Source organism: Papaver somniferum, unplaced genomic scaffold (assembly GCF_003573695.1).
Source record: "Papaver somniferum cultivar HN1 unplaced genomic scaffold, ASM357369v1 unplaced-scaffold_115, whole genome shotgun sequence".
NCBI lineage: Eukaryota > Viridiplantae > Streptophyta > Magnoliopsida > Ranunculales > Papaveraceae > Papaver > Papaver somniferum.
The window spans coordinates 3,765,353-3,792,734 of NW_020620492.1; the positions used below are offsets into that span (position 1 = coordinate 3,765,353).

A 27,382-nucleotide genomic window follows, 5' to 3' on the forward strand; every position below is an offset into this window, starting at 1 on the left:
TCATTTATACTGAAAAATCCATTATGTGACATTCGTTTATGTAACAAAAAATTTGTATTTATAACGATTGAAGATGCCACAAACAATCCTTATTTTCAACGCATTAATGCGTTATAAAATTGACGCATAAGCTGCGGATACACCCGTCATTAATATGTATTATTTTCAACACATAATAATATCGTGAATAATAATTATATGCTACGTATTATTATGTCATATAAAGAATTATATTTGCCACCCGTAATTTTTATAGATACATATATAATATGGGCTTCAATTTTTTTCTGTCATGTAATAAGGGTCTCATTTGTAGTTTTTCTGTCATGTAAGGGTCTCATTTGCAATGCTTTTGTTGATGTTACAGTTGTAAGGAATTATCCGTCGTATTACAAATTTATAAAAGTAGGTTTAATATTTTTCATATTTACTTAGAAATTGTGATTCATCAAAGTTAGACTACTAAATTTTTTCGAAGCAAATCATTAATAGAAGAGATCTACATTGTTCATTAAATGACACCACTAATTAAGAAACTTAACATTCTAAACTGAAAAAAAGAAACGATATCCATTGTGTCAGTTACCAGCCCCTGTATTGTGCGATTTTTCTCATCAAATCTTTCTTCAAGTTCCTTATTTCTCTTATCTGCTTCATCTGCCCTCCTAAGAGCTTCGCCTAACTCCGCATTATATTCGATGCTAGACGAGCTAGGTTTTTCATACCCATGACCAAGACCCTTGACATAACCGGATCTGACACCTAGCACTTCCTCACATATTTGAGCATCGGTCAAGGGTGTTGAACCTTCAGGTGTAGGCGCAGCTCGGAGTTCAAGCATTTTACCCTACACAATAATTAAAAATAAATAGTAGAACTTATGCTAAAACTAAATAGTAAGTCTCAGACAAAAAATTAAAAAGAAAATCACAACGAAAATCCTTGTATTACATAGTTTTCCTCCGCCGTATGACAGGTCCAAACATCAATATTGCAGTGGGTTAACTTGTAGAATTCAATTTGTCCAACAACTTCACCTGTTTCTGGATCACACTGCAGGTTTCCCCACAAAAAAAAATTAGATACAGTATTAACCATAAATTTATATAACAGAGACAACACAATTACCATTTCCTCTCTATAGCGGGCAAAAGGTTTTGACCCCGTACAATGAATGGTTGTATTCGCTTCTCGACTTTTTTTACCTTGAGTGCTACTTGTCTGCATTCAAATCCAAAGAAGACGGTTCAATGCAGATAAATACTACATAGATATCATAAATATGACTAGTACTGAAGTCTGAATACCACCAATATGACTACCACAAATAAATCTTATAAATACAACAAGGATCGAAGACCAATATCACCTGAAACTCATCAGACTCAAACCAAGTGCATAGTTTCTCCCAATCCTCCTGCTTAACCTGATGATGCGGGTTTTCCCGTTCTGTTCCATCTTCTTTGTACTGCAGGTAGTGTTTGTGAAGTGTGCATCTAAACTGTCTGTACTCATTTGCTAGCATCGTGTTGACCGCCTTCTGAATGCGTACTACATGTAGATCAATAGTGAATTTTTCCTAAGTTCACAATCACCAAACAAATTTCTGTTAGCACCAGCAACAAAGAAACTACACAAAGAGAGTTCTACCGTAGTCTGTGCAAGAAGAACATAACAGTAGGGACATTAGAAGAACAGAGTAGTAAGGACACTAGTCTGTGCAAGAAGAACATAACAGTAGGGACATTAGAAGAACAGAGTAGTAAGGACACTAAAATGATACAAAAATAAGTGTATAATTACCATTATGAGATCATAAAATTTCTTCAGATCTGATTTTCCAATTGACTTCCATTTGGGGCGAGTCGACCACGGTGCAAACTTTCTCACTATGATTCTTATTTCAGTTTGGAACTCAGTGGCCCAATCCACAGTTGGAATATTTTTACCTGGTTTTATAGTTATTGTAGGCTTTTCATTCTTTTTCCTTATGTGATCATTAAGCTTTGCATTAAGAGCATCTCCTCTGCCTCCTTTGTTAATCTTTGGCAGATCTATTTTTCAAGAGATATGGAAGTTAGATAATACTGCGTTTGCCGAAAATAAACATAATAATTCCGAGAAAATAATTTGTAGGTATGCGATTAACTCAATTACCAGTGCGTGACAATTGAGAGGCTGCGTGTGATGTGCGAGGGGGTCTAACTCCACCTGGTGCCATTATCCCTTGATTAAAATTGGTAGTACTCCTGATAATGAAACACCAAAAGTAGATGATCAACAAAATGTAAGGAAAATAAACCAAAAGCATCAAGGTTAACAAGAAAGAACAGAAGACACTCAAAAACCAAATTAATAAAAGAACCAAAAATAACAAAAAAGAAAACCAGAGACTAAAAATAAAAAATTGAAGAAATAAGTTTAAAGAGAAACTTTGATAAATCACCACAAGATTTTTTTCTCAAGTTTGCAGCACAAAAAACTCCCCCCAATACCAGTTATGAGTCACTGATCACAAACCCAAAACAGATCTCTGTTTTGGTAGGAGAGACTAGGAATACTGATAGTTAGGATGAGAGATTAGAGACACTGATTTGCACTTATAATAATTAAGATGAAGAGAAATAATTGAAGATCAAAATCAAATATTAAGACGGTTACCTCTTTCAAGTTCAGATTTAGGGTTTTGTACTTGAGTGTTTTTTGCTGTACATGAAAAGAGGTTTTGTTTCAGAGTATAAAGGAGAAACGTGATCAGTTATCCGAAGATTATGGCCACAATCTTGACTAAATTAAAATTATGGCGGACTTTTTGAAATATCATGAAAATATTGGCGGGTCTTTTTTCATTGCCGGACTAGTAAAAGACTTTTTCCATAATTAAAAGATTTTATGCCCAATATTTAGTAAGTAAAAATAAAATCATTCAACGCAATCTAAATATAGCTAAATATTTAGTGCATATCTAACAAAGTGCAGTATGATGGCGCATCTTTGACTTAAAAAATTCATCTCATCTTTACTAATTAGCACTTTTGGGGAAAACAAAAAATTAACATAATAATTTTCAGAATATGAAAACAAGTACCTGACCTTTTAGACATCTTGGGTGTTGGGTGGGGGGAATCCAACAATTAACCGAAACAACATTAGATACAACAATGAGATGTGATCCATAGTTTCCTTCGAACTCCATCACATAAGCAATCAGTGTCATTGCCTGTTTGTGCAGATAATCCATCAAAATTCAATATCTCTAGCAATTATTTTAACTGTTTAGTAGATGAACTCCCAAAAATATGGAACAAAAATTCCATATCACTACAGGAAACATTATCATGGTTTTGATTTTTAGCACAATTGGAATTTTCCCAGCATGAGTGAGCTGATTATTCAACCTAGGCATGAATTTATATTGATATATGCAAGTGAAGAAGATATTAAGTTAAGAATGACTAAGACAATGAGTAAAACCTTTCCACCAGGTACAATATTAGCAAGCTTTCTAGACTTCTCAATGATTGGAAGTACGGTTGGATCGGGGTTTTGCCTGCTTCCCTTTACCATTTAGTTTACCAGAAACATCAAAATCTTTGTACGAAGCCGAATAAGCATCACAGGCATTGGTTATAGAAGCTAGGGCATAATAGAAAGGTAACACCGAGTAATTGTCAAAATCTTCATATTAAAAAGAAATACATGATTTTCCTCTGTATCATTTCTCCCGTACTTCATTACAATATCATTTAATGGACTTTTTAAGCATTCAATCTCCGAAGGCAGAGGCTAACACTTTAACAGTCGCAATTCCAATTCCATATCCAGTTATGTCCTGTAGTCTGGAATCAAATGGAGCACTATTAGTAACATGATATTACACAACCAAGGAAGCACCAGAAGAAGAGGAAGAACATTACTGGAAAGGTCCAATAGAAATGCCAAACTCTCTGAAAAATCTGTCGATCCTGAACAAATCCACACTCAGGTGTACAAAAAGCTGTGCCCCTTGTCCATATGGGAAGAAAGTACGGTTAACCGCAAAGCCGGTACAGTTCTCCACTATGACAGATACTTAGCTCTGTTCGACAAGAAAGAAACTACAGGGAAACTTAAATCGTAAAAAGACCTGAAAAAATATGCGCTCACAATGCGATCTTGATTTGTCTTTCAATGGCATTGAAACTAGTATCTTCAAAACCAAGGCAATATAAACTTACAAAAAGAAATACTAACCCTGAACCAGTAAGAAGCACTGCATCAACTCTTCGAGCAGCCATCCTTCGACAAGCATCAGAAACAGTCGTTCCTTCAGCTATAGTTAAAGCTTTCGATAATCTCAACTTCTTCACTGTTCTTTCTCCACCAACTGACCTTATTCATCCAAAACATAAATCCAATCAAAAACACAACTCCCAGCTGCAAGCTCTTCCCAAGCTTACTGCCTCAACCTTGCCTCGTATTCTGTGGAAAACAAAACAAAACGGGGTGAGCCACAACCCATTAGAGGTCACGGAAATAACGTACCGAAAGACAAAACCAACTTAATATAAATCAAAGTTAAAGAATGAGCATGTCCAAATTCAGAAATTTCATAAAGCATGACAAATCCATTTTACATTCAAACAGTAGAAATGACGTATTTGTCAACTGGTGGTGAAAAAATTCACATATGCTACTTGGGAGGACCAGTCTCACCTATAGGTATTATATCCATAACAAACCAGTAGTTAAAACAAGGGGATATATAAAAATGGCTACCAAATTAACCAGTTAAGCTTTTCTTTCATAATACTAAGCAAGTATAAAAACAAAGATATCCAAAGTGGTTAATCAAAGAAAATCTAAGATTATAAAGTACATTTGGTTGTATATCATTTGTTGCTGACCAACATCAACTTGAGGTTTAAATTTACTGGGTAATTTTAACGAACAGGTTATGGCTAGTTCAAAGAAAATCAATTCAAGGAAAACTAAACTTAAATAAATGCAAATATATTTAGTCTTCACAAATTGTCTAAAAATCACCCACTAATCACTAAACAAGGAATTTAAATCCATAAATAACATGATATTTACCAAGACATGGAGATAAAGAAGACATTTACAACAAAGAGAAGAGAGAAAAACATGCACTCAAATCAAATCAGGGCTGAAAGAGATTTGTACAAAAATTAACTCAAGAGAAGAACCCCTACCTGCACGATACTCTGAATCAGTGAAACAACATTTTAGGGATTGAATACATATAAAAGCAAAATCCTAAGATGCGAATTTTGATTGAATACAAATTTAAATCGACTAAAATTTGATTCAATTTGGATAGTTAACTTCATCCCAACCTGCAAGATATCAAAATTTAATCAATTTAAATACAGATGAAAGAAAAATAGAACCACCGAGCATATGGAATTAGGGCTTGTAATTTGTTGTTGTTGATTAGAGCAACAGAGAAGTCTTGCTAAAAAAATTGGTTGGTGATGCATCTCTCACTTTCTCTACTAGCTTCTCGATCTATCAGATTTTCATTGTTTTTGGATTCTTAATTTTAATTGTAGTTGATCATTTCTTTCTGGACTAAACATTACACTGAGCATATGGAAGTGGAGAAGCTGACACGTACATAGATATCGTTATTAACAAGAAGGATTTTAGACGTGGTCCATCCACAATGCTACACGTAGCAATAATGTCTTCGTTATTGTCGGAGAGAAAAACATTTGCTGGGCTAAATGTTTTAGAAGTCGTACAAGTAACTTAATTAGGCCCGTCAACCGATATCGATTAGCCGACATCCGATACCGAAAATCCGTTAGCCGTTACTGCTACCATCCAACATAGTGGTAAACGAATATCCGATACCGATAAGCTAACGGATAATCCATTATTAACGTAACGGTAGTGGAACCGTGTATTTCTGTTAGATTTAGTTCCGCTATCCGGTAAGGCCCAAATATATTTGTAAACAAGAGTTCTTCAGATTTGTTCGTTAAAATTGTGCAACAATAAGCATCGTAGTGGATACAAAATTTGAAAAAAAAACTCAAATCATATAAATTTTAATCAGCTAAGAAACTCAAATCATATAAATTCTAATCAGCTAAGACATTGAACTTGTAGTGAAACTATAAACTATTTTTTTTACGACATATGAAAAGGTTTAAAATAAAAACCATTTATTATATTATATATGTCAAGGACCATTATTGTATTTACAACATTTTATATTGCCGATAATGTAAAAAGGTATTTCTAATAGATGCATGCGTCGCAAAAATGTTATTATCGTGACATTATTTTTGAGTGGCAAATAAAGAGTTTTACCAACATCATAAAATGTTAGTTATACATGAGCTTATTTGCAGCGGATGAGAGTGCTAGGAAAAATATATTATTCTCAATGACTACACAATGTCGTGAATAATTGGATATTTGTGACAGATCTTAGTGTTAACAATATACATGATTATTCATAACATTTCTAAAATGTCAGTTATAAAAAATTATAAGTATTTTAAATTAACAATTAAAAAATAATAATTTTTCCACACTTAAAAATATCGCGAAAAAATCATATTAATTTTATTTATTTTTTATTTTAAAAATAAATAGTTGCGGCAGAATGGAAGGTGTAGAAAATACCTATCCTGACACTTCTGGGGATTTAGCTAACACAATATTTTTGTGACACTAAAACTATCACGAATAACTAATATGTATGACGTTTTCTATTATGTTGCAAACATAATGTCACAAATACATTTGTTTGTTGTAGATTCATTCTTGCAGCCACTGCATTTTCTGTTCAACACCTCCATTTCATAACACTGCACACATTCTTTGCAACCTGAGCTCATTCTCACTGCCTCAAAGCCATAACTGCCATTATTAGCTCAAGCCACCTCATTCACAAAAACACCACTAATCCCTTCTTTTCATTGCAGTAGCTTCTTGAGCCCATACTGCTCAACATTTCTTCTATCTTGCAGCTACCACTGCCATTTTGTAGCTTCATCTCTTATTCCACCCGCTGATCTTGTAATTCTCAGCTGCACTGCAATTTCATCACATTCCCAGGCAGTACAAGCATTCACAAATCTATTCATCAGTGCCAGTTAACTCAAACTGTATATGCACCCGCAACTTCAACCGTAGCTCAGACAGCTTCTTCTTGTACCACCAGGGCAGTCAACACCACACCAAGCACTCATCTTCACCTCGAGCCACTATCAATCCACTTGAGCACCACCAGGTTGCAATCACAACTCCTCTTGTAACAGTTTCAACCATCACTGCCACAACCAATACTTTATAACAACTCCATCCTTCTCTGTAATGCATCTACTTAGCTCCATCCACTTGCAACAGTTCATACACAACCTTCTGTAGCAGCAACTCCAACTGCCTGCACTTCACTTCTTCCATCTTGTTCTCAGGTTCTAATTATTCTCAGCATACACCTGCACTGCAACTCCTGACATCTTAACGCGCTGTCACAAATTCACCTCCCTTGAGTAACTTGATAACCACCAGGACTGCCACCACCATATCTTCAAATCCATCAGCTCAATCGACTGCCAGAAGCATCAACACCTCAAGAGCACTGCAAACCCATCTTCTTTTGAGCAAATCACAGCACCAAAAATATCAACCACCTTCTTGTGTACCAAACACAACAACTTACTGCTCCAATTATACTTTTCTGCTCCTCTCCAGGCCAACTAACACTATCCCCTTGCTGCCAAACTCAAATCCCTGCATCTCCTAGCTCAACTGCAACCTCAGGCATCACCTAAACCTTCTATGAGTTCACCCTTGGAAACATCAGCACCACCAATCCTTGGAGCACAACAACCCAAATGCTCTTTTCTCAGCTTCATTGCAACTCAACACATGACCACCACAACATCCATCACCAGCAGCTCAGCTCATTTCCAACAACAGTGACACCTTTCTCGCAATTCATATACCACCAACAAACCATCTGGCACTCAACTGCAGCTGCAACCAAACCATTAACCTCAGCTGAAATCACCACCTGCAAATCTCTACACTTCAGTTCATGTCACACTGCAATGGGTAGCAGCATCAGATTCCTCTTAATCCACATTAACAGTATCTTCTCCTTCTTCGATTGACCTGACATTGAATCACACAACAAAACTTCAATTTCTTCCATTGAATCCCAACGGTATCCACCAAATCAACAGTACCCAGTTCTTCATTTACTGCTCAGCTTCTCAATCCAAACCTTAACTTCATATTCTGTCAATCCATCTCCAATTCGAACAATCAACACCAGCAGAATCATTCAAAACCAGCACCAAGAACCCAATTTCAGTTCGAATTCAACCCTAGTCTTCAATTATCGAAACCATCACTGCCAAACACCATCAATCCATCTCCAATTCGAACAATCAACACCAGCAGAATCATTCAAAACCAGCACCAAGAACCCAATTTCAGTTCGAATTCAACCCTAGTCTTCAATTGTCGAAACCATCACTGCCAAACACCATCAATCCATCTCCACTTCGAACAATCAACACCAGCAGAATCATTCAAAACCAGCACCAAGAACCCAATTTCAGTTCGAATTCAACCCTAGTCTTCAATTATCGAAACCATCACATTCTTCCTACAAATCTTTTCAGTGAAACCCTAATTTAATTCCAAATCCTCTCTTCACTAATTTGAGCAGAAGAAAGAAAACGGAAGGAGAAGATAACAAAGAAGAAGAAGATAAGAAGAAGAATGAATGAATGAGATCGAACACGTGAGTGACACACACGTGTGAAGGACATTTCAGTAATCTTACCACATGTATGAGATCTCCCTATATGATATTTTGACGAGATATTGACAAGTCAACGCGATAAATTGACCGAGATGGTTAAAGTGGATGGAATCCGTTTAACTTGCCTAGTTTTGCAAGAAATAAATAAAGTGGCTTAGAAATGAAAGTGAGGGTCCAGACCATGCCTACTTCTGCATATAATCCAAATATAAAGAAATGTGGAAGCTCTTAATTCGAGATAAGAAACAAATTTTTTATTACTCTTTCTGAACACCCCCAATAGGGTACAACAACAAATGATGGATTTGTATTAGAAAATATCACAAAAACAAACACAAGATTTGTATTACAATATATCACAAAAACAAAACAAAAACGCATGTAAAGGAAAAATGCTTTTATTTCCTGCAACCTGTAAACCTTCCGAGATGCAGAAATAACTCACGATATATTTAATAAACAATTTAGTGAATGTAGAAAATGCCAGGGATATGTATTACACACGATGCATCATATAGTGAACTTTCTCACGATCATGGTGTCGTTAGTATTGGCCGAGTAGACGGATCTTTGTGAGGCCAACATTTCTAGTAGTAAGATGGTGTCGGGGGAGGTGGATAGACGTATTTAGGGGTATACTTTGGTGATGGGTATTTGGGAGCGACGTAAGCTGGTGGTGGTGGTGATGAGTATTCGTATTTAGGAGTATATATTGGCGATGGGTATTTGGGAGCGACGTAAGATGGTGGAGGTGGTGATGAGTATACGTATTTTGGGGTATATTTTAGTGATGGGTATTTGGAAGCGACGTAAACTGGTGGAGGAGGTGATTGGTAGACATATTTGGGGGCAACGTATGCTGGTGGTGGTGGAGAAGCATATTTGTACGCATGTTTAGGATTGTATTCATATTTAGGCTTGTATTCATGTTTGGGGGCAATGTAAGATGGTGGTGGTGGAGACTTGTAGGAATAGGTTGGTGGTGGAGATGAGTACACTACTGGAGCGACGTAAGCTGGTGGTGGTGGGGACGGGGATTGGTAAACTACGGGAGCGACGTAAGCTGGAGGTGGTGGTGATGGGGATGGGTAGACAACGGGAGCTACGTAAGCAGGTGGTGGTGGTGATGGAGATGGGTAAACAACGGGAGCTACGTAAGCAGGTGGTGGTGGTGATGGCGATGGGTAGACAACGAGAGCTACGTAAGCGGGCGGTGGTGGTGATGGCAATGGGTAGACTACGGGAGCGATGTAAGCGGGCGGTGGTGGTGATGGCGATGGGTAGACTATGGGAGCGACGTAAGCGGGTGGTGGTGGTGATGGCGAGGGATAGACCACGGGAGCGACGTAAGCTGGTGGTGGTGGTGATGGCGATGGATAGACCACGGGAGCGACGTAAGCTGGTGGTGGTGGTGATGGGTTGACATATTTAAGAGTATATTTTGGTGTTTGGTATTTGGGTGCGACGTAAGCTGGTGGTGGTGGTGGTGGTGAGGAGTAGGTATATTTAGGAGTATATGTTGGTGTTGGGTATTTGGGAGCGACGTATGCTGGTGGTGGTGGTGACGCATAGATATATTTGGGAGTGTAGGTTGGTGTTGGGTATTTGGGAGCTACGTAAACTGGTGGTGGTGGTGACGCATAGACATATTTGGGAGTATACTTGGGGGATGGGTATTTTGGAGCTACATAAACCGGTGGTGGTGATGACGAGTATACATATTTAGGAGGAACGTAAGCTGGTGGTGATGGAGAAGCATACTCGTACTCATGTTTAGGCTTGTATTCATGCTCAGGAACATATACCCCGGCAGTAACCTCCACAACTGGTTTCTTGTATGGAGTTTCTTTGTAGTTGGGTGTGTAAGGCTCGTAATCAGCCAGTGCAACGTTGGCGAGAACAAATAAGGTTAGAGCGTAAACCAGACAAGCTGAGAGCCTTGCCATATTGAATAGTGGAGGCAAGAAAGAAAGGAAGAATATTGGTTGTAGAGCTTATGATGAGAATATAGAGAGATTTAGACCCATTTATATAGTGATGCAGTTGGTTACTTTTTCCTCTCTTATTATCGAACTCAAGACATGCATGTTAGTGTTGTAGCACTAACTCCATATTTTAACGTGAGTTAATCTATGCACGATCTTTAATTGGGTGATGTAATAATGAGTGATTGAATATTGACACATTCTTGTACGCATTGACATGTTTGTCAACTCTAGATCATCTAGACTTGTCAAACATGTTAAGATAGTGACATGCATTTTTTTGTTTCGGTTGGATCATCCAACTATAGATCATCGAGCCATCACAATGTCTTTGCGTTTGGATCACTAAATTGGACAAACCTATGACCCAAATGCAAATTTTCTCAAGACCTTACGAAGAATGGTCGATACATCTTAATTTGCATAGGTTGAGATTCATACGTACAAAAATGACTAACACTATTGAAATTTGGTTGCTCAGTAGGGTTTTTTGACTAATCTGGGGGTTTTAAACACTCAAAGTGATGAATTTGCTGAGTTTGAAATCTGGGTCTCTGCTCAAAATTTGATTTGATTTGATTCAAGAGTTGGCTAATCGATCCAATCCAAAATTTAAACCAAGGGGAGTTTCGAGCATTCAAGACTTAGATCATCCAACAGTCCACATGTTTATTAGACTGAAAGAATTTGGGGTTTTATTCACCTGAAGACTTCAAAATATTGGAATTTAGGGTTCAAAGTTTTGCAGTTGAAAGGTTACTTCATAGCCATTTCCACACTCTCAGTAGGTACTACTTCCTTTTCCATCTTCTAATTCTGAGAATTTCAACTATAAATTTTCGGGATTTTCAACTACTGTTCAGTTTAGTTGGTTGACAATGGAAGGAACACCATATATTGATGTTAAAGATAGAATCAGTAGGTTGCCTGATAACTTAATTCATCACATTATGTCTTTTATGGATACTAAATATGCAGTGCAGACTAGTGTTCTATCGAAACGGTGGATTCATGTTTGGAAATCTCCACCGTTTCTCAACTTTGATAGGTGGTCATTTTCAGTAAACAAAAAAGATAGTTTCGTCATGTTTCTGTTTTCATATGATAAGGCCAAATATGTTGATATTATTCTACCAAGATCAATGAGTTTACCTCGGCTTAAAATGTTGTTCTTATATGGATTATCAATCTCCAATGTGGAATCATCTAAAAGACTCTTTTCAAGTTGCACAGTTCTTGAAGATCTACTAATAGCTGATTGCGATATACAGACTAATAACCAAAGGAAATTGATTGTTGATTCTGTCACCCTTAAGGAGATTTCGTACACCTGTTGGCGTAGAGATCTTTTGCCCCAAAATGATACTATCGCTACCAGTGTCAAGTTATGTGCTTCAAATTTGGAAACTTTCACTTGCAGATGTTTCTTGGCGCAAGATTATTCTCTAGAAATCTGTTCTCCACTATCCCGGGTATACTTCGATGTGACACTCAATGTAAACGAAAAAGATGAGACTGCAGAAGCATATTCAAGTTTGACCTCAGAGGAAAAAGAAGTGTATGGTAAACGTGTAATGCAATTTCTAGGAGCTGTATATATGGTGAAAACAATGAAATTATCACCTGGATTCCTTGAGGTACGGGTGCTTCCTCTCTTCCATATAACATATTTGCATATATGGTTTAAGGAATTGCCTAGTCAAATCTGTGAGAAAGCCAAGGGTGCTTCTGCTTAAGCAACCCGACATTCATTTCTTTATAGGAAGTTCTTAGCTTTAATGGCGACGTTTCTTGGTTATCAGGATGATTGTCATTTTTGTGTTCCTTTCACAAGTCTCGAATAATGAGCAAAGACTAACAGCAAAAGTTCTGTTTTACGAATTATGGTGCTAATTTAAGTATCGCTGCTACATTATTCAAAGAAGTTTCTTTTCTTTCTCCAGGTTCTCTCACAAGCTCCTGATTCGTTAGACTGTAAAGACCCTCGCTTATGTGATCTACAATGTTTGACGCTGGCCTACAAGAGGTTGCCTGCGGGTTATAGCATACTTACTCAGTATTTCTCCTCATATAGCTGAACTTTACCTTGAATTGAAGGAGGTAACATCTAACTAAGATCTTTGTTTTTTTGTTTTTTTTTTTTATTTGGCCTGCGATGTCGTTCCACCAATTTTAGTAGAAGATATCTGTTTTTCATCTCTCATTTGGCGACATTTATTTTTGCTTGACATTTTAATTTGAGGTGTTTCTTTTTTGTATTATTACCATTAAGTGACCTATCCATTGTTGTGATTGTTTGGATATAGTCAAATTCAGCGGATTTTGGAGATGACTGGGAAGCAGGCTTGTCATCGCCAGGAATGTTGTCTAACCTCAAGTATGTCGAGATTGAAAATGTGGAAGGATGTGATGCTGAGTTCAAAATTCTGAGTTTTTGTTGAAAAAAGCAAAAGATTTGGAGGAAGTTGTTATATCCTTTTGTTCTGGTGTTGGCTCCCCTGATAGAGTTACACAAGTTGAGCAATTTAAAAAAAAGCTAAGAGAAGTTCCTACAGCTTCTTCAGATGTTGAACTGGTGTTTCATATATAAACCTGCAACTACAGAAGTCAGATACTCAGATTTAGTAACCTTACAACCGATACTTCTACACTCGGTTAAGAAGTGAGAAAATACCGTGGAAGCCTTAACATTGAGTATTTTGATGTTTGTTCTAATTAAAGCTAAGGAGAATTTTAGCAAGCCTTTTGCAGAATCAGGCACTCTCTAAGATGGTTGTAATTTAATTAGCATAATTTATACTGGATTGTTTAGCAACACTATTAGTCTTGTATTGCCTGCATAATATTGTACTAATATTCAAGATAGAGAGACTTTTTGTTCTATCAATCCCTTCTCTTATTTGAGGAATTTGATCAGTGTTGAGAGATTAAGTGAACCAACGTAGCTTCTACAGACCCATAATCATCTAATTTCCCTTACTGCAACCTGAAAAGTTTTAACCGGAAAATGTATCAAAAAGAAAAAATGGCCAGCACTCTGAAAACCGGAACGCGTTCAGATTTTGTATCATTCACTGTCTCTATCTAATTCATTATGCACATATACATTGCCTGGCTGAAAAAAAACCCACAGATTCTTGAATTTGTGGTGCCAACTCCACAACCAATGAGAACCTAGCCGAAGATCTTCAATATCTAATAGAATACTAGCCTCCTATGTAAACAACATGAACTTCATCAGTGTAACTCACCAAATCAAAATACCATTTTCATTTAATCTTTCATTTTCAAGCCAACAAAGAAAAACAACATATTAATAGCATCCATGGCTCTCTCTTCTCCTTCATTTGCAGGACAAGCTGTGACTCAAACTCACAGACAGCCCAACCAATGTTAGATCCAGCAGGAACAGTAAGATTTCGATGAGGAAGATGTCACCAAAGAAGCCTGCTGCTTCTTCAGGAAGTCCATGGTACGGTCCAGACCGTGTCAAGTATCTTGGTCCTGTTTTTAGTGAGTCTCCTTCTTACCTGACTGGTGAATTCGCTGGTGACTACGGTTGGGACACTGCTGGACTATCAGCTGATCCAGACCTTTGCAAAGAACCGTGAACTTGAGGTGGTCCATCCAAGGTGGGCGATGCTTGCGCTTTGGGATGTGTCTTCCCTGAACTACTCTCCAGAAATGGAGTCAAATTCCGCAAAGCAGTTTGGTTCAATGCCCGATCTTAGGCAACTCCAGTTTGGTTCATGCACAGAGCATCTTAGCTATTTGGGCCACACAGGTCATCCTTGTGGGGGCTGTTGAGGGATACAGAGTTGCCGGTGATCCACTAGGTGACATCGTCGATCCACTTTACTTAGGCCCCGCAGAGGACCCAGAGGCATTTTCCGAGCTAAAGGTAAAGGAACTAAAGAATGGTCGCCTCGCTAAGTTCTCCAGTTTTGGGTTCTTCGTTCAGGCTTCTGTGACTAGAAAAGGTCCTCTAGAAAACCTCGCAGACCACCTTGCTGACCCAGTGAACAACAATGCTTGGTCATATGCTACCAACTTCGCTCCCCGGAAGAGAGAATAAGCTCACCAAAGACAAAATGGCGTTTGGGAAGTGAGAATAAGCTTGCTTGCACGATTCTCTTCACCTTGAGCATTATTACTACTAATCCTCTAAGGGTGCTTCAACTAGCTTAACCTCAACTAGAAAACCTGGCCTGAGAAACTGGGTCTTTTTATTACGGGACAATGACCCAGCTGAGCCTGAAATACAACAAAATTCAATTGGTACACTTTCAGTATTTCACTTGGAGCTACAATAGGTCTAACTCTAATACCAAATTCAAGAGAATAAAGGATGGGCTGATTATGGTAGCCTGTAAATAGATTTGCAAAGCACTTTCAGTATGGTTGAACATCTTACTGTTTTTTCATTCGGATCCTGAAAATGCACCGCTGAAGCTCCCTTCACGCAAGCAAAAATCTCCGGAAGTCCATTGCCACAATTGAGCTGTAACAATCAACATACAAGTAGATCACTTCCACAGTACATGAGTTACTATTTTTCACACCTACTTGAGAAACTGATGAATTTAGTAACAGGTGTCATTCACAAACGTAATAGTTTCACCATACCTATATTCATAAAATTGAATTCTCAGCAACATCAAAACACGTATTGGAAAATGACTAATGTATAAGCAATCCCATAATATTTCATCATTACAGGCTCTGAACATACTTCGTGGTCAATGGTAATCCCATGTACTAATTGCTTGTATGTCCAAGTTCCTCTCTCTACCCATATCTTTCATTTGACATCTCAAAATTTCCATTTTCAGATAGCATTTTCACACTGGATAGTCATCCAAGGAGAGACCACACTTTGGCCAATTGCTATCTTCTGCATAAAACATGCTAGATGCCTATCTCACTTTTTGGAGCATTACTCTATCTCTTATGAAGTTTGGTGCCATTTTCTATCAAAAGCAAGCTTCAGTTGGTGCTCCCCTTCAAACCTCTTTCAACTAATTTGGTGGTGGACTCAAGTGGGTTTATCCCAGTATACCAGCTGCTAGACAATTCAAAATGCAATTAGAAAATAGGAGAACCGGTAGATTAACAACAGATAAAGCCATAAAGACGATTTTTCAATATACAATACAGTTAATCTGAAAATTCATTAACCATGATACTCTGATTATATGAATTACCAATCGTTGATTTTCAAGAACCCATAAATAACCAAAGAAACTAATAGTTCCACAAGCAAAGCACATACGGACATGAGCTTTGAGATGGCTCCCCAATGCAAACAATTCACACATCAATGCTTGCTTTGAACATCACTAGCAATCTTACTCTTCAAGAAGGTAAACAAAGATCCATCCTCTGCCATCAACGAACAATGGGGTTCAGACTCAGAGTGAATGAGAGATTGCGCTGAGGCGTAACAAGAGATGGTTTTGGGTATTTCTTCTCAAAGAATTTGAGTAATAACATCCGAATCTGGTACCCGTTTTGTTTACCATAACATTTCACTACTGGTACCCATATACCTCCTGGATTAATTTCCAAAAACTTAATCAACAATTGATTCACACCATTGTTTCATTTTTGATTGAGTTAAAACTTCAAACATTTAGAATACAAAAGGTCATCAGAAATGAATCATACCATTTGGGTTTGTTAGAAAGATCAATGAAATGCATTGGGTAGGGATTTTCTTCTCTTGTAATGTAAGAAGAACCCTTAGACTGAAAAGACCTAAAAATCAACAAAAAAAAAAAACTTAACAATTGAAATTACCTTGCCAAAAAAAAAAAGAGGGTTTAGTTTAGTAGATGAACATACAGTCACCTAGGTGCAATGTTCAGGAGCACCAACAGCCGCTCTCACACAAACTTTCAAACCCATTGTTGAGATGAGCAGATTAATGGAATTCATAGCAGAGAAGAGGAGAGAAGGAAAGAAAATGTAGGAATATTTTTGTTCTATGGTCCCATGAGAATTGAGCTTGACGCCTCGTGGAAGAAATGACGGGGGCTTTAGCTTTACTTTGAACTTTTGTTATTTCACCTTCACATCGTATGTTTAGGTGACATGATTTTGCTTCTTAAACTGAAACATTGGCAAGTTGAGCATTGAGCCCAAGCGTACCGGATCTGTAGTTGAAGAGTTGAAGGTTTGGCCGTGACTATTAACCGCCGAGCTGGTGCTGCTCGAATAAAAAAATTATGTATTTTTTTTTTCATTTTTAAGATGAAAATTCTTTATATAAAAACTGAATTTTTCCGAGCGTTCTGGTTAATTGGAGCTTTTAGATGATTCTTGCCCCACCATAATATCTTTTTTTTGATAATTTTATATTATTTTTAGTTCACAATATATTTTGGACCAATCACAACAAACAAACGAATGACCTAAAATAACTAAACATAATAAAATCTATACATTATTAAAAATGTTTAAAAAATCTAATACATTTAATCCTAACAATTAAATTCACAAACAAAATAAACAAAAAAAGATTGTACAAACAAAATTAAAATAAATTAACATCAAAAAAAATATTGTTGATCACGATTTCATCACAAAATTATAAGAAAAATGTCCAATGCCCGATTACGATTTTTGATAATTAAACTAATCTTAATTAATATTAAAACTAACTCTAACTGCGATTACATTTAGAATTTCAAAAAAGTAAGAACTTTGATCAAAGTTTATAAATCAATATATACATAGAGTTGTGAATGCTTACCGGATCAAAACGTGCTACCCATTCCGCAAAAAAGCGACCGTTAATCCTGTTCAATAGTTCGAAATAAAATCGTTAATAAAAAACATGGAAATGGCATAACATGATTTAAACAAAACTAAAAATGAAAAACCAAAAAACCTCGATAAAAAAGTATAATCGACCAAAATGAATATTGGTTTCAACATTATTTTTCTTAATATTATTCATTTCACAAAAAATAGTAAAAAATAGAAACAGATTCCTTTATTTAACGTGTAGAAGATACTCAATAATTTTTTAAAAAAATATTAAAAAAAATAAATATAGTTGTCCAAAAATAATATTTATTTATTTATTTATCTTATAGGTAAATATGCTAAATATATTGTTCATTCCATTAGATAAAAGATTATATTATGTGTGAAAAATAATATTTTTTTCCCAAATTTTGTTATAGCCATTTAATATACAGATCAAGAATTATATAACTACGTAAATATTTATATTATTTTTAAAGCAAGTATCTGCTTATAATTATACGAATATTTAAACAAATATTTATATATGTATTGATATATATATTATTCCCAAAGCAAAGTTGATTTCTTATGCATTTTTGTGGGTTTGGTAACTCTATATAAAGCATTCGTGCAAAAGCAAAACTCTATGGTTTCCACGTTACTTCTCTTTTTTATGATTATTTTGTTCTCTTTCTTGCTATTTAGATTGTTTTAATCTGATCCACTTTTGTTTTCTGTTTTGAATGTATCCTAGATCATGCACCTGTTATAAATGTACGTTGAAGCGACGCATAAGTCAAAGAATTTAAAGGTATAAATCATTCTACAAATAGTTTTTTAAATTAAAAATAATAATTATTTTATGATTAGCATGTCTAAAGGATGCATAAAATAGATTGTTTTTAATCTGATCCACTTTTTTTTTCTGTTTTGAATGTATCCTCGATTGTGCACCTGTTATAAATGTACGTTGGAACGGCGCATAAGTCAAAGAATTTAAAGGTATAAATTATTCCGCGAATATTTTTGTAAATGAAAAAACAATAATTATTTTTTGATTAGTATGTCTAAAGGATCCATAAAAGCTTATTAATGTAAATTCATATTGTCGTTGCTTCATGCTTATTGCTGGATCAAATAGTTTAAGTTTGTTTAATCTCAACAGAGATCATGTTCAATAATGATTTATTTTTATTTTATTTTCATTTTTAGTATGTTTTTTTGTTGCTGGTCGACTAATCAACAATTTTATGATTATTAAGGTTTGTTTAATCTCAACACAGATCATGTTCAATAATTATTCTTGTTTTTTTTCTTTTTCGTTTTTAGTATGTTTTTTTGTTGTTGGTCGACTAACCAACAATTTTATGATTATTAAGGTAACAAAAGAGATCTTTGCACAGATTGGTGGTACTGATATAGTCAATAATTTTGTTTGCCTACGTATGGATCAATAGAATTATTGTGCTACTTCACGGTCTCAATGGTGGAATGAGCCGCCATATCCAAGCAGTTTTGGGTGGTGACAGATCGAGTCTGTCTTTTTATCGGTTTAGCGTCCTTTCTTTTTTTGTTTTTCTCCTTCTCGTGAGGTTTGGCATGTTCCCCTCATTCTCTTTGCTTTTCCTTTTATTAATGAAATCTCCACACGAGTCCTTCCAAGAAAAAAAAGATCAATAAAATTGTTGGCGCACTCTCTTAGTTGTATGGAGATCATGTCTAACGCAAAATGTGTCTCTTGGTTGTAAGATCGGCATTAATGAAAAAAATGTATCCAACCCAACTGTCAAGGCCTCAGCCAAAATATCTACTGAAATGGTACCATTCTTTTTGGTTAATTTTTGAAGCTTTCAAATACTGAAATAGTGATTTTTTTTTACCGTACATAGGGGGATTAACGTTTTTTTTTTGGCAGTGTAATAGTATTGTGATACCCAATGATTAGAATTTTTTCCTTTGGTGCGCAACGATGAGCTTTTTTCTAAAACCCGAAATACATTCATGCAAGCAATGCTAACCGCACTTTGTATACCGAATAATGAGATTCCACAAAATATAAGACCAATAGCCATAAATTTTAAATTTTTTTTAATATTCCTTACGAGTATATTTTTTCTTTAAGGTCAACATATTGGAGGAAAAAAATGAAATCGATAAGTACTATTATTTATTTTCTTGTACGCGTGAACCTTATCTGCATCATATCAAATACCATATAGTTGTACGTAGTTGTAGCATTGTAGTTCAATCTAACACAAATATTATAATAATTTAAGGTGTGAGTGTTTTAGGCTCTCATACATATGAAGGAGAAATATTAGACTATAGTGTGGTTGCTGCTAGATATGGCGCATTGGAGAATACAATTGTGTAGCTAGACGTTTTGGAGAATATACAAAGATAACTGTGGTATTAGAATGCAAGCATCTTATCCTCTAAACAAACAAATTTTGATATAATCACTGGGCCTATTCCTATGCATGTAGAACCATTATATTTGTTATATATATGCACTCATTATGGGTATGACAATTGCCAAACATAGATGTTTTGTATGTCAAACATAACATATATACAAACATATGTTATGGAGTCTGGCGATAGAGACTCCATCGCTAAATGGCCTTTCCATCTCCGAGTAATTTTATATATATGATATATAATTTCTCTTTCTCTCCTACTTTTTAATTATTCTAATATACTTTTATATTTAACGGGTCCCACTAAATATATTATAATACTAAAACTTTTATAAATACCCCACCACACAAACATAAATATATTTTTTATTAATTAGAGTCCCACCGAACATAATTAAATTTATACTTTTAATCAAAATTTGTCATATTTACCATATGGGGGAAACTTATTTTCCATGCCACATAGCATTTCAAACAATTTTTTTCGACATAGTGCATATGAATAGGCCTTATAAACCACTGACCACACGTATGTACTAAGCTTCACTATCACGCTCAAAAAGTGGCTCATAAACTTAACCAAAATTGATGAATTTTCGGCGGGTTCATAGTCGTGACTCAAAAGGTACACTTTATTTATTCAAATGGATGAGAACTAGGAACAACACAAGGTTTAACCAATGCCTGATTATACTTGAGAGTAGAAGCTTTGATGAAAATGAAAATCTAACATACATTGGCATTTCAAATACATCGGATGGACCAACAAATTTGAAAATTATCTTCATCGAGATGAATAATTCACGGGATGTGTGTTAATACATATCCATACATATCAGATAATACCAGATTATATACCGTATTGTTCACCAACCAGTGGCCTACAGGAATGTGATCAGTGAATAAAAATCTATTATGATTTGGTTTTAAATTTGTTTCCTTTGGACTAATTATTTAGAGTTTTTCTATTATTCTTTTGCCGAACTTTAGGTTATTTTTTCTTAAGAATAACTTTGTTTGATATTTTAGGAACTACAAGTATGCATGTATTGTTTTGGTAGTTGTTTTGATAGATTTTTTCTAAGTCACGAATTCATTAGTTCCAACTTCCAGCATTATGGAGTGGTTTTTCCTGTCATATTATGGAGCGATTTTGCAGATCATATGGATGTTTTATGGAGTTATCTAACAATAATACCATTTGAAAAATCTTTACATGACAATCACCTTTCACATCAATTGTTGCTTAACAAGTTATTTAACAAATTAAGACCATTTTCTTAACCTTAAGTTGATGAATACTCACAATTATCATGGTGCAATTCACTCTTTTCCCTGGCACTCTGTAAATGCATTGATCTCGCTGGGACTTATCACTCTTACCAAATATGCATAAACGTACATATTCCAAATAATATAGAGAAAATATCTTTAAAATCCAAACAAAATATAAAAACAATTCTCAGTAGTCAACAAAAATATATATGTCCAACCTTAATTATCTTCTTTATATAAACCACAAATCAGAGGTTTTAAAAATATGATGGTGCGCGTTTCGAAAGAAAACACATAATGGAGCTGAAAGAATTATGTTTTTATCTTCTTAAATTACTCGAGGAAAATGGCATGTTTTTTCCTTCTTAAACTGCTTAGGACAATTAAATCATGTAAGTAGAAAACAATTCATGTAATGTAGCATCGAAAAGCTCTGTAAGAAGGTATCGAGAATTATATATCCTAATAACTACTACCTTCATACCGGTATTTTTCAAAAAATACAATGATACATTTTCATAATATTGTGAAGGAGAACAATCTAGAAGGTTTTTTGGCAATATTTAATGATTTTAGGATAATAAATATTTTTTAGAAGCTTGACAACACATATTTCTAGAAATATATAAGCGAGATAAACTCAGCTTGAAATCTCAAATGTGTATAATAGAAAACTATATCGTAACACGACTTATGTCTCAATATGGGAGATAGAGAATAAATAGACTTTCCAAGTGATAGATGAGTTTAAGTCTCCACATACCTTTTGTTGATGAAGTTCCACACACTACACCAAATCTAGGTTTTCCTAACAATACATATGCCAACTCTTTTTATTTTCGTAACCCAAATGATCCATTATAATTCTAGTAACTTATATGAAGGGTTAGCAAATTAAGCAATAGTTACCATATTTAGGAATTATCAAATATAAACTAAATAACTATTCAAAGTGTGAGATAATTAGTGATACATGCCTAACACAATTTACACAAAATCACTATTACTAATATTTCTACCCAAAATCCATGTATACCAAAATCCACCCTACCTTTATCACTGTTTGTCATTTTCATTAGTAACACAGTTTGACATAGCTAACACAATAATTCATTTTAAAATTTTGAAAATGCAAAAATATAAATTTTAACATTTCATAAATCTTTTGTTTGGAACCAATTTAAGTTTTAGAACCTTAGAATAACTTATATCCCGGAACCAGTAGATAATGGGAACCACAAACTAACTTAGCTATATTTTTCCAAAATCTTAAGGACCGAAACCACACCGACACAACTCTTCCACCCATTACGCACCCGAAGAACTCTTTCTTCCAAACTCCGAAACTCTTTCTATCAGTTGAACTCAGCTGATGCGTTTAATTTTGGTCTCCCAAACTGTGATCGATCGAGCCGTGAGCAAGTTGAAGAGATATCTAACCACGATAGTTTAAGGAATTATAGGATTAAATCTCAGCAATCTTCTATATTAAGAACCCTAATTTTGCTAGAAAGTTATCAATTACAGGTTGGTTTTCTTCCTCTTTTATTTTTGTTACTTTAAGATGGGTATTGAAATTTAGGTTTCTTATTCAAATTTTCTGTTGTGAAAAGAACCTATGATCAAAAATTTCTTCTATAACATTGTTCAAGTTGCAATTTCTGCTAAAAGAAAGAAATAAAAGCGTTTGTTTTGTGCTCAAAATGTTTGGTAAATTGTTTGAATGGAGCTGAAATACTTAAAGTTCCCATGACTAATTCATGTTTCAATTTTATTTTAGGGATTGAAATTTTGGTTTTTATGAGATTGGGTTTTTTATTTTTTACATTGTGTTGCACCAAATTGAACGTTTGGGATCAACTAGTTAGTGAATTAGCAGTATTTATCAACTTGTATGAATTATATTTACTATCCCCTGACTAGTATTCTGATTTGACTGTTGCACTTCATCTTTAGGAAGTCAGAAGTTTGCTGCCATTGGTATTCGTGTATCGCAGTGGATAACTTACTATCATCTAGCGATAATTCATGAATTTTTATAGAGTTACTTACTGCTCTTAATGTTCTTTGTCATGTTCTGTAAAATTCTTTTGTGTTTCTTATTCGTTCCTTTTTCGTTATTAGATGAATTTGGTGCAGTAAAATAAGATTTGGGGACCTGGCTAACGTGGTTAATCTTGATTTTCAGAATGCGGAGAGAATTGGATAAGTCTTGGATGTTTGAGAATGATAGGTTTGGTCAAGTATACAGAGATGGGGTAAAAAATTTCATTAAATATGCATCTACATATGGTCCTTGGAAAACCCTTTGTCCTTGCCCATGTTCTAGATGTCTAAATGGGGGTCGTCTCGATATTAAGGAAGTGCAACAGCATTTGTACGAGTATGGTATCGACAAGTCGTATATCACTTGGGTCTTTCATGGTGAGAAGCAGCCGATTAATAATGTAATGAGTCGTCCAGTAGAGAGTGTGTCTAATGAGCAAGTTAGAGAAGATATATTTCCAGATTTGACTCCTTTTATTGATGCTGCATTTAAAGTTCATCGAAGTAATGGTGGTGGTGTTTTTATCGATGATGCGAATGGGACACAGGATGATACTGAGGAACCATTCGAGTTTGAACCAGATGCGCAAAATAGACACGAAAAGTACAAAGAATTGGCTGAACAGAAATTGTATCCTACTTGTGAAGGCAATGTTAGTACACTATCGGCGATCGTGGAGCTGCAGAATTTAAAGAAACAGTTTGGAATATCAGGTAATTGTGTGACCAAATTGTTGGAAATGATAAAAGGGTGGTTACCAAAAGAAAACACGATACCCAGTAGATATACGGAAATGAAGTCGATTATGTTGGGTCTGGGTATGAAATGTAAGGCTATTCATGCGTGCCCAAATCATTGTATTTTGTACTATAAGGAGCATGAAGATGCAACAAGCTGTCCGCAATGTAAAGAACCAAGATTTAAGGTCAAACAAGGGAAATTTGGTCCAAAGAAGACAAAGGAACCTTCGCTGGTGCTGAGACACTTTCCCGTTGGAGAAAGACTTAAGAGATATTATGGTACACCTTGGATATCTGAAGCAATGACATGGCATGATCGAGCTGAAGTTTCTAGTGAGTACATGCGTCATCCGATAGATTCACATCAGTGGGCTTTAGTGAAAAAGAAATTTCCAGAGTTTGCAAAGGAGGGCAGAAATGTGTGGTTTGGAATTGCAACTGATGGGTTCAATCCTTATGGTACGCAGAATTTAAGCTGGAGTTGTTGGCCTGTGATATTGGTAATGTATAATCTACCACCTTCATTGTGCATGAAATCTGAGTTTCAAATAATGTCGTTGTTGATCCCAGGGAGAAAGTCGCCGGGACAAGACATAGATGTGTTTCTACCACCACTAGTAGATGAACTGAATGACTTTTGGGAGAATGGAATGAAAGTTTATGATGCCCACCGGAAGGAATACTTTCTACTTAGAGCTTGCCTAATGTGGGGGATTCATGACTTGCCAGCACAAGGTGTTTTTTCCGGATGTACTACTCATGGTTATTTTGCTTGTGTTTGTTGTGCCGACAAGACAAGAAGTGTTCATTTGCCTTATGGTAATAAGGAGGTCTATCCTAATTATAGGATATTCCTTAAGGCTGGCCATCCATTTAGAAAAAAGGGTGGGCACTTGGGTCTAAGTAAAGATGAGTTTAACTTTGCTCCAAAGCGACTGACTGGAGAGGAGTCATTAGAAAAATTATCTCTTGTGGATTACACACCTGGTAAGTTAGTAAAGAGAAAAACAGCAAGAGAAAGAGATACGATCCTGATAATGACAACGTTGAAGATAATCAAATCACTGGTGCATTCTACAAGAAGTGTATTTGGTGGGATCTTGAAGTCTATCGTATGCTCTATTTACGGCATTGTGTTGATGTAATGCACACCGAAAAAAATGTTATGGATCACATAATGGAGACAATCTTCGATTATAATAATAAGTCTATGAATTCATGGAATGCACGGGAAGAGTTAAAGAACTAGGTCTCCATTGTGGACAGTGGACTACACAAATCGTATTACTGGAGCTGATGTAAAACCAACACCGGTGTTTGTTCTGAGCAAAGAAGAAAAGTCTGATTTCTGCAAGATTCTTAAAGATCTAAAACTTCCTACTGGTTTCTCGTCGAACATTAGTAACAATGTGAATATGAAAACTGAGTATCAGTAGCTTGAAATCCCACGATTATCATGTCATTATGATGTATTTGCTGCCAGTTCTACTTCAACATGCTTTTCCTCGCCACAAAGAGTTGCGAACAGCACTTCACCAAATCAGTTTGTATTTCAGAATTTTGTGTTCTAAAATCTTGTGTAAAAGTGATCTCGAAAAGGCTCGATTCATGGTTGCAGAGGCAATGTGTATGCTTGAGAAGTACTTTCCAGCTTCCTTTTTGATATAAGTGTCCACAATATGGTTCATTTGGCAGACGAGGCTTTGATTTGTGGACCCGTCAGGTTTCGGTGGATGTATCCTTTTGAAAGGTGAATTGTTCATTTAGTCATGTGGTATTGGTTATTAGGTATATACCTAATCTTTTATTTTGTTGATATATACATGTGCAACGGAAACAGGGCAATGAAGGACTGCAAAAACATACCATATAACAAAAGATACATTGAAGGGTCTATTTCAGTGTCCCGTCTTTTACAAGAGTCTGTTACAGGTGCGATGGAGTGCATGCCAAATGCAAGCGCTGGAAATCACAAAGCTACTTGGGAAGCCTTTTTAAGACCAGATTCGGAGTTCAGTGACGTAGGTCCTATGCTTAAAGTTAAAGATAAGGAAGTGACCCTAACCAACGTACAATTTGTACAAATACGTAGGTGGGTACTGTTTCGATTAAACCCTCCAGGTCTTGACGCCTATTATAGGTATGTTTTTGCTGCACTGTATATTTTTTTTCAAATTCACTAACGATAAGTAAACAAAATGTTGCTTGAATATTGATATGGTTTATGTTACTTGTAGGGAGTTTTGTGACACCCTCTTACCCATCTTAGATTCTACTGGTAAGGAGGTCACTGTCGATGAGGTAGAAACACAAACAATGTTCATTCCATGGTTGGTTGAAAAGGTATGGCTTCTATGTATCTTGTTTAGATTATACAGATGTGGACACCTTAGTTTCTCTCCAATTGAAGCCTTAGTTTCAATCTAAGCCTTGGTTGACTTTTGTTATTTTCATTTTGTATAGCTAGTGCAAGAGAAAAAAACAGATTCGGTTTTGTGGAGATTGGCACAAGGTCCTGTTGGAGGAGCGACAGAGTATATAAAATATCGTGTAAATGGTTTTGTGTTTTCTCCTAGGTCTTATGAAGAAGACCATGAGACCCAAGATAGTGGTGTCTGCGTAGAGGCATACACCATGTTTAGGAGGAACAAAGGTGATGCATCTCCTGAAACTCACCTATTAAAGTGGTATGGACTGATTAAAAAAATCCTAGAATTGGACTATACCACTTTTCATGAGACTGTGTTCTACTGTGACTGGGTGAAGGTAGGCAGTGGAATCAAAATTTGTCCAGATTCTAATTTGGTTTTGGTAAAGTTGAACAGTATGAGAAGTTCCAGTAAAATATATGACGAACCAACAATTCTAGTGGAAGAGGCAAGCCAGGTTTTTTACTCCAAAGATTTGAAAAGCTCTGATCAGTGGGTTGTTATTCCTTCACCAATGGGGTTAACGATAAAGGTAGACGATCTTGAGAAGCCTAGTCCCGGCAGCTTTAAAAATGTTCTTGTCGATGAACCCCATTTGGCTTGTTTGCTTAATGTTTATGGTGCCAAGAGGCCAAGAATGGTGCCAAGAAGACGAGAATAGCCACTGTGTAATTGCATCGAACAGGTAATCTTTGGATTGAACCAACTGTAACCAAAAAGAGTCCTGTAAAATCATTTTGAGGACAGATTTTTTGTTTAACGAGCTTCAAACAGAGTTCAGTAAATAAATTTTGTGGACAGGTAACCCAATATTTGATTAATGGAATTAATTTATTATATTTTGATGAAATTTTGAAAAGTTAGGACTTTATGATTTTATCATGTTTATAATATGGTAAAGTAAGAAATTTGGCAACTTTGCCGCCTTCAACAAAAACG

The 27,382-nt window shown here is 35.8% G+C and overlaps 3 protein-coding genes and 1 long non-coding RNA gene across 11 annotated transcripts; 1 reads left to right on the forward strand and 3 right to left on the reverse strand.

Moving 5' to 3' along the window:
- Positions 1–467: 467 nt before the first annotated feature.
- On the reverse strand, positions 468–5,587 carry LOC113329152. Of its 8 annotated transcripts, none has more exons than XM_026576117.1 (10): positions 5,397–5,587; positions 3,918–4,461; positions 3,475–3,839; positions 3,094–3,104; positions 2,158–2,249; positions 1,804–2,054; positions 1,370–1,579; positions 1,129–1,221; positions 952–1,053; positions 468–847 (listed from the first exon to the last, which is right to left on the reverse strand). In XM_026576117.1, exons 3-10 carry the CDS (start codon positions 3,565–3,567, stop codon positions 512–514), a joined length of 1,188 nt encoding a protein of 395 aa, XP_026431902.1. In that variant the 5' UTR covers positions 3,568–3,839; positions 3,918–4,461; positions 5,397–5,587; the 3' UTR covers positions 468–511. The 8 variants fall into 8 exon arrangements, with proteins under 8 accessions (XP_026431902.1, XP_026431900.1, XP_026431901.1 ...); XM_026576115.1 differs by having other exon boundaries at positions 5,196–5,587; XM_026576116.1 differs by having other exon boundaries at positions 3,918–4,078; positions 4,234–5,587.
- Positions 3,767–10,740, reverse strand: LOC113329186 (extensin-2-like). Its single transcript, XM_026576151.1, has 3 exons — positions 9,434–10,740; positions 4,234–4,371; positions 3,767–3,839 (listed from the first exon to the last, which is right to left on the reverse strand). The coding sequence occupies exons 1-3, from the start codon at positions 10,738–10,740 to the stop codon at positions 3,767–3,769; spliced, it is 1,518 nt and encodes a 505-aa protein (XP_026431936.1).
- A 917-nt stretch (positions 10,741–11,657) lies between these two features.
- Positions 11,658–12,515, forward strand: LOC113329187 (F-box/LRR-repeat protein At1g55660-like). The gene has a single exon (XM_026576152.1). It carries the CDS (start codon positions 11,658–11,660, stop codon positions 12,513–12,515), a length of 858 nt encoding a protein of 285 aa, XP_026431937.1.
- A 1,323-nt stretch (positions 12,516–13,838) lies between these two features.
- On the reverse strand, positions 13,839–16,961 carry LOC113329278. The gene is made up of 6 exons (XR_003349797.1): positions 16,630–16,961; positions 16,447–16,536; positions 15,984–16,331; positions 15,406–15,841; positions 15,194–15,280; positions 13,839–15,033 (listed from the first exon to the last, which is right to left on the reverse strand). It is a non-coding gene; the product is annotated as an uncharacterized LOC113329278 (long non-coding RNA).
- Between the last annotated feature and the right edge of the window lie 10,421 nt (positions 16,962–27,382).

Coding starts and splice junctions, on each gene's coding strand:
- LOC113329152 (XM_026576117.1), bottom strand. CDS start 3,567: ATGGTAAAGGGAAGCAGGCAAAACCCCGATCCAACCGTACTTCCAATC. Junction 2,055..2,157: donor CTCTCAATTGTCACGCACTG/GTAATTGAGTTA, acceptor CTTGAAAAATAG/ATCTGCCAAAGATTAACAAA. Junction 848..951: donor ATACGGCGGAGGAAAACTAT/GTAATACAAGGA, acceptor ATTATTGTGTAG/GGTAAAATGCTTGAACTCCG.
- LOC113329186 (XM_026576151.1), bottom strand. CDS start 10,740: ATGGCAAGGCTCTCAGCTTGTCTGGTTTACGCTCTAACCTTATTTGTT. Junction 4,372..9,433: donor CCCAAATACCCATCACCAAA/GTATACCCCTAA, acceptor TGGATGAATAAG/GTCAGTTGGTGGAGAAAGAA. Junction 3,840..4,233: donor GTGCTTCTTACTGGTTCAGG/GTTAGTATTTCT, acceptor ATTTGATTCCAG/ACTACAGGACATAACTGGAT.
- LOC113329187 (XM_026576152.1), top strand. CDS start 11,658: ATGGAAGGAACACCATATATTGATGTTAAAGATAGAATCAGTAGGTTG.